This window comes from Pseudorasbora parva, chromosome 22 (genome assembly GCF_024679245.1).
Source record: "Pseudorasbora parva isolate DD20220531a chromosome 22, ASM2467924v1, whole genome shotgun sequence".
In the NCBI taxonomy this organism is placed as follows: Eukaryota; Metazoa; Chordata; class Actinopteri; order Cypriniformes; family Gobionidae; genus Pseudorasbora; species Pseudorasbora parva.
Window position 1 is genome coordinate 40,817,936 of NC_090193.1, and position 11,222 is coordinate 40,829,157.

At 41.6% G+C, this 11,222-nt stretch overlaps 1 protein-coding gene across 4 annotated transcripts in view; it reads left to right on the top strand.

Moving 5' to 3' along the window:
• The window catches only part of ldb1b (LIM-domain binding 1b), a 62,397-nt gene extending 53,094 nt beyond the window's left edge, over positions 1 to 9,303 (top strand). For all 4 annotated transcript variants that reach the window (XM_067431021.1, XM_067431022.1, XM_067431023.1 and 1 more), the window contains 6 exons: positions 2,381 to 2,553; positions 3,301 to 3,423; positions 3,580 to 3,663; positions 3,750 to 3,873; positions 5,622 to 5,770; positions 7,735 to 9,303. In XM_067431021.1, the coding sequence (XP_067287122.1) occupies positions 2,381 to 2,553; positions 3,301 to 3,423; positions 3,580 to 3,663; positions 3,750 to 3,873; positions 5,622 to 5,770; positions 7,735 to 7,965 (884 nt within the window). In that variant the 3' untranslated portion in view covers positions 7,966 to 9,303. The remainder of the gene's footprint in view (positions 1 to 2,380; positions 2,554 to 3,300; positions 3,424 to 3,579; positions 3,664 to 3,749; positions 3,874 to 5,621; positions 5,771 to 7,734) is intronic.
• The last annotated feature ends 1,919 nt before the right edge of the window (positions 9,304 to 11,222 follow it).

Genomic DNA, 11,222 nt, shown 5'->3' on the forward strand with positions numbered 1-11,222 from the left:
TCGCCAGTTTCTGTGTTTACTAGAAGCACGCAAACGCAACTCGGCCGTCGTCATTATGGCCCCGCCCACCGACTCTATACACGATGTGATTGGCCCGGCAAGAGTTTGGCGTTTACAGCTCAGAAGGGTATTGAGAGTTGCTAGACGACACTCGCGGGCAGATTAGATCTGATGCCGCTAGGGGGCGTCTAGATTTCTAGGCTATAAAAGTGCTTGTTTGCCACAAACTTGCCGACATCTTTAAATGTTTAGTTTTACATATCACATTAAAAATAACATTAAAATGGGATAATATTATTATCCTTTGAAGAGCTTTGAAGTGCTGGAAAATGTGTGAAGCTCTTGAAAAGTGCTTGAGTTGCACTCTCAGAAGGTTTCTAATGTGTAACAGAAATGGCAGCTCTTATCAGTCGGGCACCACTGCGACCGCTAACAACATTTAGTCACACCAGGAGGAAAAAAGATTGCAAAAATGCAATAATTTGGTCTCAGTCTGGAGCCCTGGCTTTTATTTCCAACATGCACTCATTCATGACTGCTTAATTAAATTCAATAAACGACTTTTAAAGGGATAGTTCACCCAAAAATGAGCCTGTGATGTTGATCTGCTGACCCCCAGGGCATCCAACATGTAGGTGTGTTTGTTTCTTCAGGAGAACACAAACACAAAAACACACTCATTTTTGGGTGAACTATCGCTTTAATGACGGTCTAGCTTAAAATTCTCAAAATGACCACAAGATGGTGCCGTTTATCATTGAAACCGATATTACAAAACCGATACCCAGATTTGAAAAAATGCATAAATATTGGGAAAGAGATATATCGGTCGATCTGTAATGGTACACCAGACTCGCACAAGTGATTTACATGTTAACACAACGCAAAGATCCAAATAGACATTTTGCGGCGCGAATAAAGGCCCTTTCACACCGGACGCGATTTTTATGCAATAATTCACGCGATGGTTTTATTTTTTGATCAGCTGTTTGTGTAATGAGTGCTTTCACACCGAACGCGCATGTGCTGCGGCACATTCATTTATTTTTTCCGCTTCGATGTTGATTTTTTTTTTTTTACTCTAGCGGCGTCAAAGACGGTTTCAACCGTTAAAATACAAGGAAACAAAGGTGATGAAATGTCCAGTTGATGTCACGAGCTATTCACTCAACATTAACCTTTGCCAGGTGTGGCAATATCTCATGAGATTACAGGTCTAGTCAAAGCTGTGCACCTGCGGCTGTGTTTACAGACAGCAATAACTTAAGTTAACCTTTTTCTAAACCTTATGTCCGTGATTATGGAAAGTGAATGTGTTGCCGTATGTCTGTGGCACTTAAATGTTTACGTTGATCAACTGGAAACAGTCCGGATCGATTGGTTCCCTGAAGTGCGCGGTTTGTCTCGTCAGATGCGCTGCTGTCTCGGGATGAGATCCTCAAATTGTCCCACAGACTTGGGAAAGTAAGTGCAGAACCGGCCGTGATAAAGTTTTAGCTCCTGTACATGATTAGCACACTCTCCTTCACACTCTCTGTTGACTGGGTGCACCCGAAACCTTCTTTTCGGTCTTTTAAATAAAATGAAAAGCTCATCTTCACTGTCCGTGTTTTCTCAGCTGACGCAGCGAATGTTTTGGAATGTTGGAGCTCTGAAACGTCGCAAATTCGTGTCGCGGCTGATGTGAAAGGTTTTGACACAAAATATTCGCTTATTCGCTTCGTTTTTTCGTTACGCGTCCGGTGTGAAAGGGCCTTAACTTGCGGAACGCGCAAGTTGAAAAATCTTAACTTTTGGCGGATATTCGTGCCGCGTTAACCAATCAGGAGCTTTCTCTAGTAGTGACAACAATGAGGAGAAAATCACATGTGGAGACCCGGAGCTGTAGAAACAGCAATAAAAGGATCTTTGTTTGGAAGAAAGTGAGTGAGGATCTGGTAATTTATAAAAAACGCTCTTTACTCAGTTTGAGCGACACATGCAGTGATTTCAGGGTGACTGGGACACTTTTTAACATTGAGATGACTTGGAAAAAGTGTCCCAATCACCCAAATCACCCTATTGAGGCTACAAGCTAGCTAAAGCCGGCAAATTGAGCTCATTCAACGTATTTTAAAACAGTCCACATCAGCCATTTCACAGCAAGATGAGCCGCCTGGCAGAAGTCCCTCCCATGACACGCAGTCGAGTCTGTTGTGAAGAGAACGTTACGTACGAATGAAGCGAGTAAACCCAAAAAGCGTCCAACTACGTGCGATTTTATTCTCTTCATTCGCGTCTGGTGAATGCCCTTCAACTCATTAAAAGCACAAGTGCCCTGCTCATTATGTGGCGATTGAATTGATTCCTTTCTCTGACGGATGCTTTATTGTCTCTCCAGCGATCGGCCGGACGCTGATTCCTCGCTACTTCCGGAGTGTGTTTGAGGGCGGAGCCAACGAGCTCTACTACGTCCTGAAGCACCCGAAAGAGTCTTTCCACAACAACTTCGTGTCTCTGGACTGTGATCAGTGCACTATGGTCACACAGAACGGCAAACCCATGTTCACGCAGGTGTGTGTTTAATGTGAAGTTTAAAGGGTTCGTTCAGCCAGAAATGAAATGTCTGTCATTAACTCCTCTCCCTAATGTCGCTCCACACCCGTAAGACCTCCGTTCATCTTCACACACAGTTTAAGATATTTTATATTTAGTCCGAGAGCGTATGCAAGTGTATGCACACTATACTGTCCATGTCCAGAAAGGGAATAAAAACATCATCACAGTAGTCCATATGAGACATCAGTGGGTTAATTAGAGTCTCTTGAAGCATCCAAAATACATTTGGGTCCAAAAATAACAAAAACTACGACTTTATTCAGCATTGGCTTCTCTTCCGCGTTTGTGTTCAATCCTCAAATAAAGATTCAAACGGTTATGAATCAGCGAATCGATTCATGATTCGGATCGCTTGTCAAACTGCTGAAATCATGAGACATTGGAGATCCGAATCATGAATCGATTCACTGATTCATAACCGTTTGAATCTTTATTTGAGGATTGAAAACAAACCCAGAAGAGTTTTTATTAATGTTTTTATTCCCTTTCTAGACATGGACAGTATAGTGTGCATACACTTGCATACGCTCTCGGACTAAATATAAAATATCTTAAACTGTGTGTGAAGATGAACGGAGGTCTTACGGGTGTGGAGCGACATTAGGGAGACGAGTTAATGACAGACATTTCACTTTTGGGTGAACTAACCCTTTAATGTAATGTGTTTGCTGTGTGTGTGTGTAACTCTGCTGGTCTCCTCAGGTGTGTGTGGAGGGCCGTCTGTACCTGGAGTTCATGTTCGATGACATGATGAGAATAAAGACGTGGCATTTCAGCATCCGGCAGCACAGAGAACTCATTCCCCGCAGCATCCTGGCCATGCATGTCAGTTCCTCCTCCTGGTTATTTGATTTCATATGTGTGGTGTTTCACTCCTGTTGATGGTGTGTGTGTGTGTGTGTGTGTGTGTGTGTGTGTGTGTGTGTGTGTGTGTGTGTGTGTGTGTGTGTGTGTGTGTGTGTTTGTGTGTTTGCATCTCAGGCACAAGACCCGCAGATGTTGGATCAGCTGTCCAAAAACATCACCAGATGCGGCCTGTCAAACTCAACCCTCAACTACCTCAGAGTACGAACACGACACTATACGTTAATCTAGAAACACTTCAAAACGCACACTAGCGTCTCAACTTCTCTTGTGTGTGTGTGTCTCAGTTGTGTGTGATCCTGGAGCCAATGCAGGAGCTGATGTCCAGGCACAAGACGTACAGTCTGAGTCCCCGAGACTGTCTGAAGACGTGTCTGTTCCAGAAGTGGCAGAGAATGGTCGCGCCGCCAGGTAAGGAAGCGTTCTGTCCGTTAGTTTTGGTATGACCAAAAATCCATAGCAGGAGTTTTCAAACTTTACGATGCCAAGGACCCCCAAATATGATGCACCTTTATGGGGGACCCCTTAGAACCTTCTGGAGAACCCCAGTTTGAAAACCCCTGATCTATATCGTGGTATTTCCTAAAGTATATCGGTTTTGCGGTATATTATGGTATTTTTCCCCCCTATGCATGACCAGGTGTTAACCACATTTTCTACTGATTGAATGAGGAAATACTGCAGTAGATCGACTAGAATGCCCTAATTTACTGTCATGAGTGAATATTGTAGAAAAATTCCCCACTAGAGTTAAAACAGGTTTGCAAAACCCCACAAAATGATGCTGTGCGGAGACAACAACCAATAAAACACATTTCAAACACATGAATATTAAATACGACCGCAAAGAGAAAAAAAAGTTGAGGGCACCTTTAGCATTTTAAAAATTTAACCCTATATAAAAACAAACTACCAAAGCCAGGGAGAAACGCGGAAGAACGTTTAAAAGGTCTAATGATATCTTAAATACATTTAAGAGCACTACGGTCTCCGAACAAACGTCAGTTTAACACTTATTTACTCATCATTGCCTTCAGTGTAGCAGAGTAATCTACATTGTCATCGCTGTCGTGATCAGACTACAGTTGTACGTGTGCCCTTTCCATACATTTCGTTTGAAGAAGACGTGATGAAATATGTGCACGTACACGCTGCTAGTTCATTTTTAGGGGACTAGAGTATATGAAATATGTCCATAAAAAATGTAAGCGCACCCGCTCCTCACTGAATCTGTTAATCTCACCGCGGCTCTCTGTGCAGAAAACGCTCATACACACCGCGTGAAGTTTGAATTCTCCGCTGTAATTGGGCTGAATCTGAAATCGCCCCTCAAATAGGCCATTATTTGAAAGGACAGCCATTTGTAGTGGTGTCTGAAACCATAGTGAACGTTTTTGAGGGCACTCATTCAGTCTCACATTGCACCGCAATAACGAGTGTACAGATGTACACACAACGGCTCGTTTTTATTCACTCCTTTAAGAGAACTATATTAGTGGATAAGGTAGGGAAAAGTGAATGATGCTTCAGTGGGCGATTTCGGATTCAGCTTTGTGATCTCACAGTGCTTTCACAACAGTGAAACGGGACCCCTCTATAAAAATAAAGATTCGAACGGTTATGAATCAGTGAATCGATTCATGATTCGGATCGCCAATGTCTCGTGATTTCAGCAGTTTGACACGCGATCCGAATCATGAATCGATTCGCTGACTCATAACCGTTTGAATCTTTATTTGAGGACTGAACACAAACGCGGAAGAGAAGCCAATGCTGAATAAAGTCGTAGTTTTTGTTATTTTTGGACCCAAATGTATTTTTGATGCTTCAAGAGACTCTAATTAACCCACTGATGTCTCATATGGACTACTGTGATGATGTTTTTATTCCCTTTCTGGACATGGACAGTATAGTGTGCATACACTTGCATACACTCTCGGACTAAATATAAAATATCTTAAACTGTGTGTGAAGATGAACTGAGGTCTTACGGGTGTGGAGCGACATTAGGGAGAGGAGTTAATGACAGACATTTTTGGGTGAACTAACCCTTTAAGACTGGTCTCAAGGAGAACAACACTACTGTCCGCTCTCAGATCGTCCCGTTGGTTGTTTCTGTGACGTGTTGTTGAGCTGTTGTGTATCCCGTCTCTCCGCAGCCGAACCAGCCAGACAGGCGCCAAATAAACGGCGGAAGCGCAAGATGTCGGGAGGAAGCACCATGAGCGCAGGCGGCGGGACAAACAACAACAGCAACAGCAAGAAGAAGAGCCCAGCTAACAGTTTCCCGCTCTCCAGTCAGGTCCCGGTGAGTAGCCAATCACATCGCAGGAGTCACTGGCTGTGTCCCAATAAAACAACACAGATAAAACTGTCTTTTCACACGAAATGAATGCTATAGCCCGCCTGATATAGATATAGCGCATGACTATGAGCCTGATATTCCTCCTATAACTCCAAAGTATATGAAACAGCTTTCATTCTTCAGGTCATTCATATATTACACTATCTGTACAAACTCTGTATATAGTAGGGAAGGATGAGATTCAGATGCAGACGGTCTTCTGACAACAACACATTCAATATATTTATTTATGCATAAATAGGTGAATATGTACAAATCACATATACACTCACCTAAAGGATTATTGGGAACACCAGTTTAATTTCTCATTAATGCAATTATCTAATCAGCCAATCACATGGCAGTTGCTTCAATGCATTTAGGGGTGTGGTCCGTCCTGGTCAAGACAATCTCCTGAACTCCAAACTGAATGATTTAAGCCATGTTGAGCAGTTACTGGGATTTTCAAGCACAACCATTTCTAGGGTTTAGAGAGAATGGTGTGAAAAGGGAAGAGCATCCAGTCTGCAGCAGTCCTGTGGGAGAAAATGCCTTGTTGATGCTCGAGGTCAGAGGAGAATGGGCCGACTGATTCAAGCTGATAGAAGAGCAACTTTGACTGAAATAACCACTCGTTACAACCGAGGTATACAGCAAAGCATTTGTGAAGCCACAACACACACAACCTTGAGGCGGATGGGCTACACCAGCAGAAGACCCCACCGGGGACCACTCATCTCCACTACAAATAGGAAAAAGAGGCGACAATTTGCACGAGCTCACCAAAATTGGCCAGTTGAAGACTGGAGAAATGTTGCCTGGTCTGATGAGTCTCGATTTCTGTTGAGACATTCAGATGGTAGAGTCAGAATTTGGCGTAAACAGAATGAGAACATGGATCCATCATGCCTTGTTCCCACTGTGCAGGCTGGTGGTGGTGGTGTAATGGTGTGGGGGATGTTTTCTTGGCACACTTTAGGCCCCTTAGTGCCAATTGGGCATCGTTTAAATGCCACGGCCTACCTGAGCATTGTTTCTGACCATGTCCATCCCTTTATGACCACCATGTGCCCATCCTCTGATGGCTGCTTCCAGCAGGATAATGCACCATGTCACAAAGCTCCAATCATTTCAGATTGGTTTCTTGAACATGACAATGAGTTGACTGTACTAAAATGGCCGCCACAGTCCCCAGATCTCAACCCAATAGAGCATCTTTGGGATGTGGTGGAACGGGAGCTTCGTGCCCTGGATGTGCATCCCACAAATCTCCATCAACTGCAAGATGCTCTCCTATCAATATGGGCCGACATTTGTAAAGAATGCTTTCAGCAGCTTGTTGATCAATGCCACGGAGAATTAAGGCAGTTCTGAAGGCGAAAGGGTCACACACAGCATTAGTGTGTGTTCCTAATAATCCTTTAGGGGAGTGTATGTATGTGCATATATAATGAAATTGAGATTTATACATCATCTGAAAGCTGAATAAATAATCTTTCCGCTGATTTATGGTTTAGTAGGACAATATTTAGCCAAACTCTTTGAAAATCTGGAATCCAATGGTGCAAAAAATCTAAATATTGAGAAAATATCCTTTTAAAGTTGTCCATATGAAGTCCTTAGCAATGCATATTACTACTAATAAAACATTAGTGATATATTTATGGTATGAAATGTCTTCATGCAGCATGATCTTAATAGCCTTATGATTTTTGGCATTAAAGAAAAATGTATAATTCTGACCCATACGATGTATTGTTGGCTTTCGCCCCAGATATACCCGTGAGATTATAACTGGAGAAGTGGTTCAGGGTCACATTTATACTTATATGTACACATGTATTGTATGTTATTAATAATTGTATTTTTTGTGCTAATAATGTTCATGGTTTCGAGTGCTAATGCTTTGGGTCTGCTCCTCTGCGCAGGATGTGATGGTGGTAGGCGAGCCTACGCTAATGGGCGGCGAGTTCGGCGACGAGGACGAGCGTCTTATTACGCGGCTGGAAAACACGCAGTTTGACGCAGCCAATGGGATCGACGACGAGGATAGCTTTAACAACTCGCCCGCACTCGGAGCAAACAGCCCCTGGAACAACAAGCCTCCTTCCAGCCAGGAGGGCAAGAACGACAACCCCACCTCACAGGCGTCTCAGTGAGAGGGGGCGGAGCCACAGGAGGGGGTGGGGCCACAGGATGGGGAGGGGAGGGGCCACATGAGGGGGCGGAGCCACAGGAGTGTTGGGCATCCAATGGGAGGAGGAAAGAGGTGAAGAGACTCATTCATCTACAGAGCGTCTCTTTTCCCGTCAGGAACCCGAAACGGAGATGACACACACACACACACACACAGGACAGGTTTTGTTGGCGTTTTATGAGGACGATCCCGTAGATTCTTCACATGTTAATCGGAGGAATCTAAACCACGTAAACTGCCAACAAGACAAACATCCAGCTCCTGTTTCACCCCAAACCATCATTTTGCCTGACGAAAATCTTTATTTTTTAATATTAATCGTATTTTAGACGGTCAAAAACACTACTGTGATATATTAACGCAGCTTTTATACATAGTGCATTAATTATAGCGCATCTATTCATCGCTACACCTTTCTGAAAATACTATAATGCATAATAGAGTATATCTTTATAATGCATTATGCATAAAAGCTGTCTGCATCAGTGCATCTGGGAGAAGATGTTTAATCGACGTTAATCGCAAACAAAATGCATTTGGAGTGAAACGTGAGCTGAGCGTTCTGCTCTCTGATTGGTGGAGGACGCACGAGCGTTTCAACTCAGACACGTTTTGGAGAATTCTATCCGTGTTTTATACCAGCCTCGATTTATTTTTCATTTTCCCCCCCAGAGTGTTTTAATTTGTCTTTCTTTGGCGACGTTGAAAAGCTGCAAACCAAGGAGTATCAGAGCCGTGGCGGACTCTGCTGGTTTGTGTTCTTCCGTTAACGGGAGTCGTTTCGTGTGGCTTTCGGTTGATTTCGTGTACTTGTGCTTGTATATTTAAGGTAGTAGCAGAGTTCTGTATAACTGTATTGAGATGTATTCCTCCTTAGAGTTACATAAAGCCATTCTGATCTAATGTGTAAGAAGAGAAACAATGAGCCTCGTCTTTCCTGCTTTCCTTTGTGTGATTGATCGAATCAAGGGCACGGTGTGTGTGTGTGTGTTTGAGTTCAGACGCTTTAAACATGTTTTCAGTTCGGTTCTGTTTCAGGGAGACCGACGGACACACACACACACGCGCACACACACACACACGCGATAACGCTGAAGCCTTTGAACTCAGTTTTTGTACGATATGATTAATTTCTCTCTCTTTCTGACCAGCTGAATCATTCTGAGTGAACTAAAGGTCTGCACTTGCGATTGAAACAAACCCCTGTAGATTCCCCTGTTTGATATAACTTTGTTTTCTTAATTTCTGCCCTTGATTAAATTAATGTATGGAACCAATAAAATATGAATTTTCACTTTAAGGATTTCGGTCCCTGTGTGATTGAGTTATTGTGCTACTACAAAAAGTGTCTCATTTAATTCATTCAGGTTAATTCATGTTAAAACGTGTTAGCAGCATGCTAATTCATGGTAGCAACATCTTCCATTTTGAGCAACATGTTATGAACATGTTAAAGAATGTTAAATCATATTCGCAGAATGTTAATTCATGGTATCAACATGTTAAAATGTGTTCGCAACGTGTTAAAACCATCATAGTGACAACAGCCAATCACACACCTGCTCTAGGGTTGCATGAACACAATTGGCTAGCGTCTGCTCTAGGGTATTTGCATCGGGCGATCTGATTGAATAATGTCGGCAAAAAAGGTTAATTCATGTCGTCAATAAGTTTATTCATGATAACCATGTTAAAACGTGCTAACAGCTTGTTCAATGATGATAATGTGTTCAAACGTGTTAGCAAAACATGCTAAATCATGTTAGCATTATGCTAATTGATGGTATCGACATGTTAAATTGATGCTATCAATAATACTAACAAAGCATTAAAGCGTGCAAACCAAAAATGCTAAATCATGTTAGCATCATGTTAATTCATGGTTTCAACATATTAAAATGTGTTAGCAACGTTTGCAACGCATGTTCAATCATAAAGTGTTAAAACATGTTAGCAAAAAATGCTAAATCATGTTAGCAGCATGCTAATTCAGGGTATCAACATGTTAAATTGAAAGCAACATGTTAATTCATGCTATCAATATGCAAATAATGCTAACAAAGCATTATTAATACAAAAATAATTATAACAAAAAATGCTAAACCATGTTAGCATCATGTTAATTCATGGTTTCAACATGTTAAAATGTGTTAGCAACGTCAGTGACAACAGCCAATCACACGTCTGCTAAAAGCATTATGCTAATTGATGGTATCAACATGTTAAATTGTAAGCAACATGTTAATTCATGGTTTTAACATGTTAACAAAAAAGGCTTATTCATGCTATCAATATGGTAATTCATGCTAACAATGTGATAACGTGCTAACAGCATGTTCAATCATAACGTGTTAAAACATGTTAGCAGCATGCTAATTTATGGTATCAACATGTTAAATTGTAAACAACATGTTAATTCATGCTATCAATATGCAAATAATGCTAACAACATTAAAGCGTGCAAAAAAAAAGCTAAATCATGTTAGCATCATGTTAATTCATGGTTTCAACATGTTAAAATGTGTTAACAACGTCAGTGACAACAGCCAAACACACGTCTGCTAAGGGTCGCATGAACGCAATTGGCTAGCGTCTGTTCTAGGGTATTTGCATAGGGCGATCTGATTGGATGACACCGGCAAAAAAGGTTCATTCATGTTGTCAATTTGCTTATTCATGCTAACAGTGTTAAAACGTGCTAACAGCATGTTCAATCATGATAACGTGTTCAAACATGTTAGCAAAACATGCTAATTCTTGCTAGCATCATGTTACTTCCCTGGTATCAAATTGTAAGCAACATGTTAATTCATATTATGAACATGTTAAATAATGTTAATATGCTAAATCATGTTAGCATTATGTTAATTGATGGTATCAACATGTTAAATTGTAAGCAAGATGTTAATTCATGCTATCAATATGCAAATAATGCTAACAAAGCGTTAAAGCCTGCAAACCAAAAATGCTAAATCATGTTAGCAGAATTTTAATTCATAGTATCAACATGTTAAAATGTGTTAGCAACGTCATAGTGACAACAGCCAATCACACGTCTGCCTAAGGGTTGCATGAACGCAATTGGCTAGCGGCTGCTATAGGGTATTTGCATAGGGCATATTAGCATATTAATGCATGCTATCAACAGATAATTTGACCAAGTTTGCCCATCTGCTGTGAAACTGGTTGAGATGTTCATTCTTCAGTTAGTTCATGAAT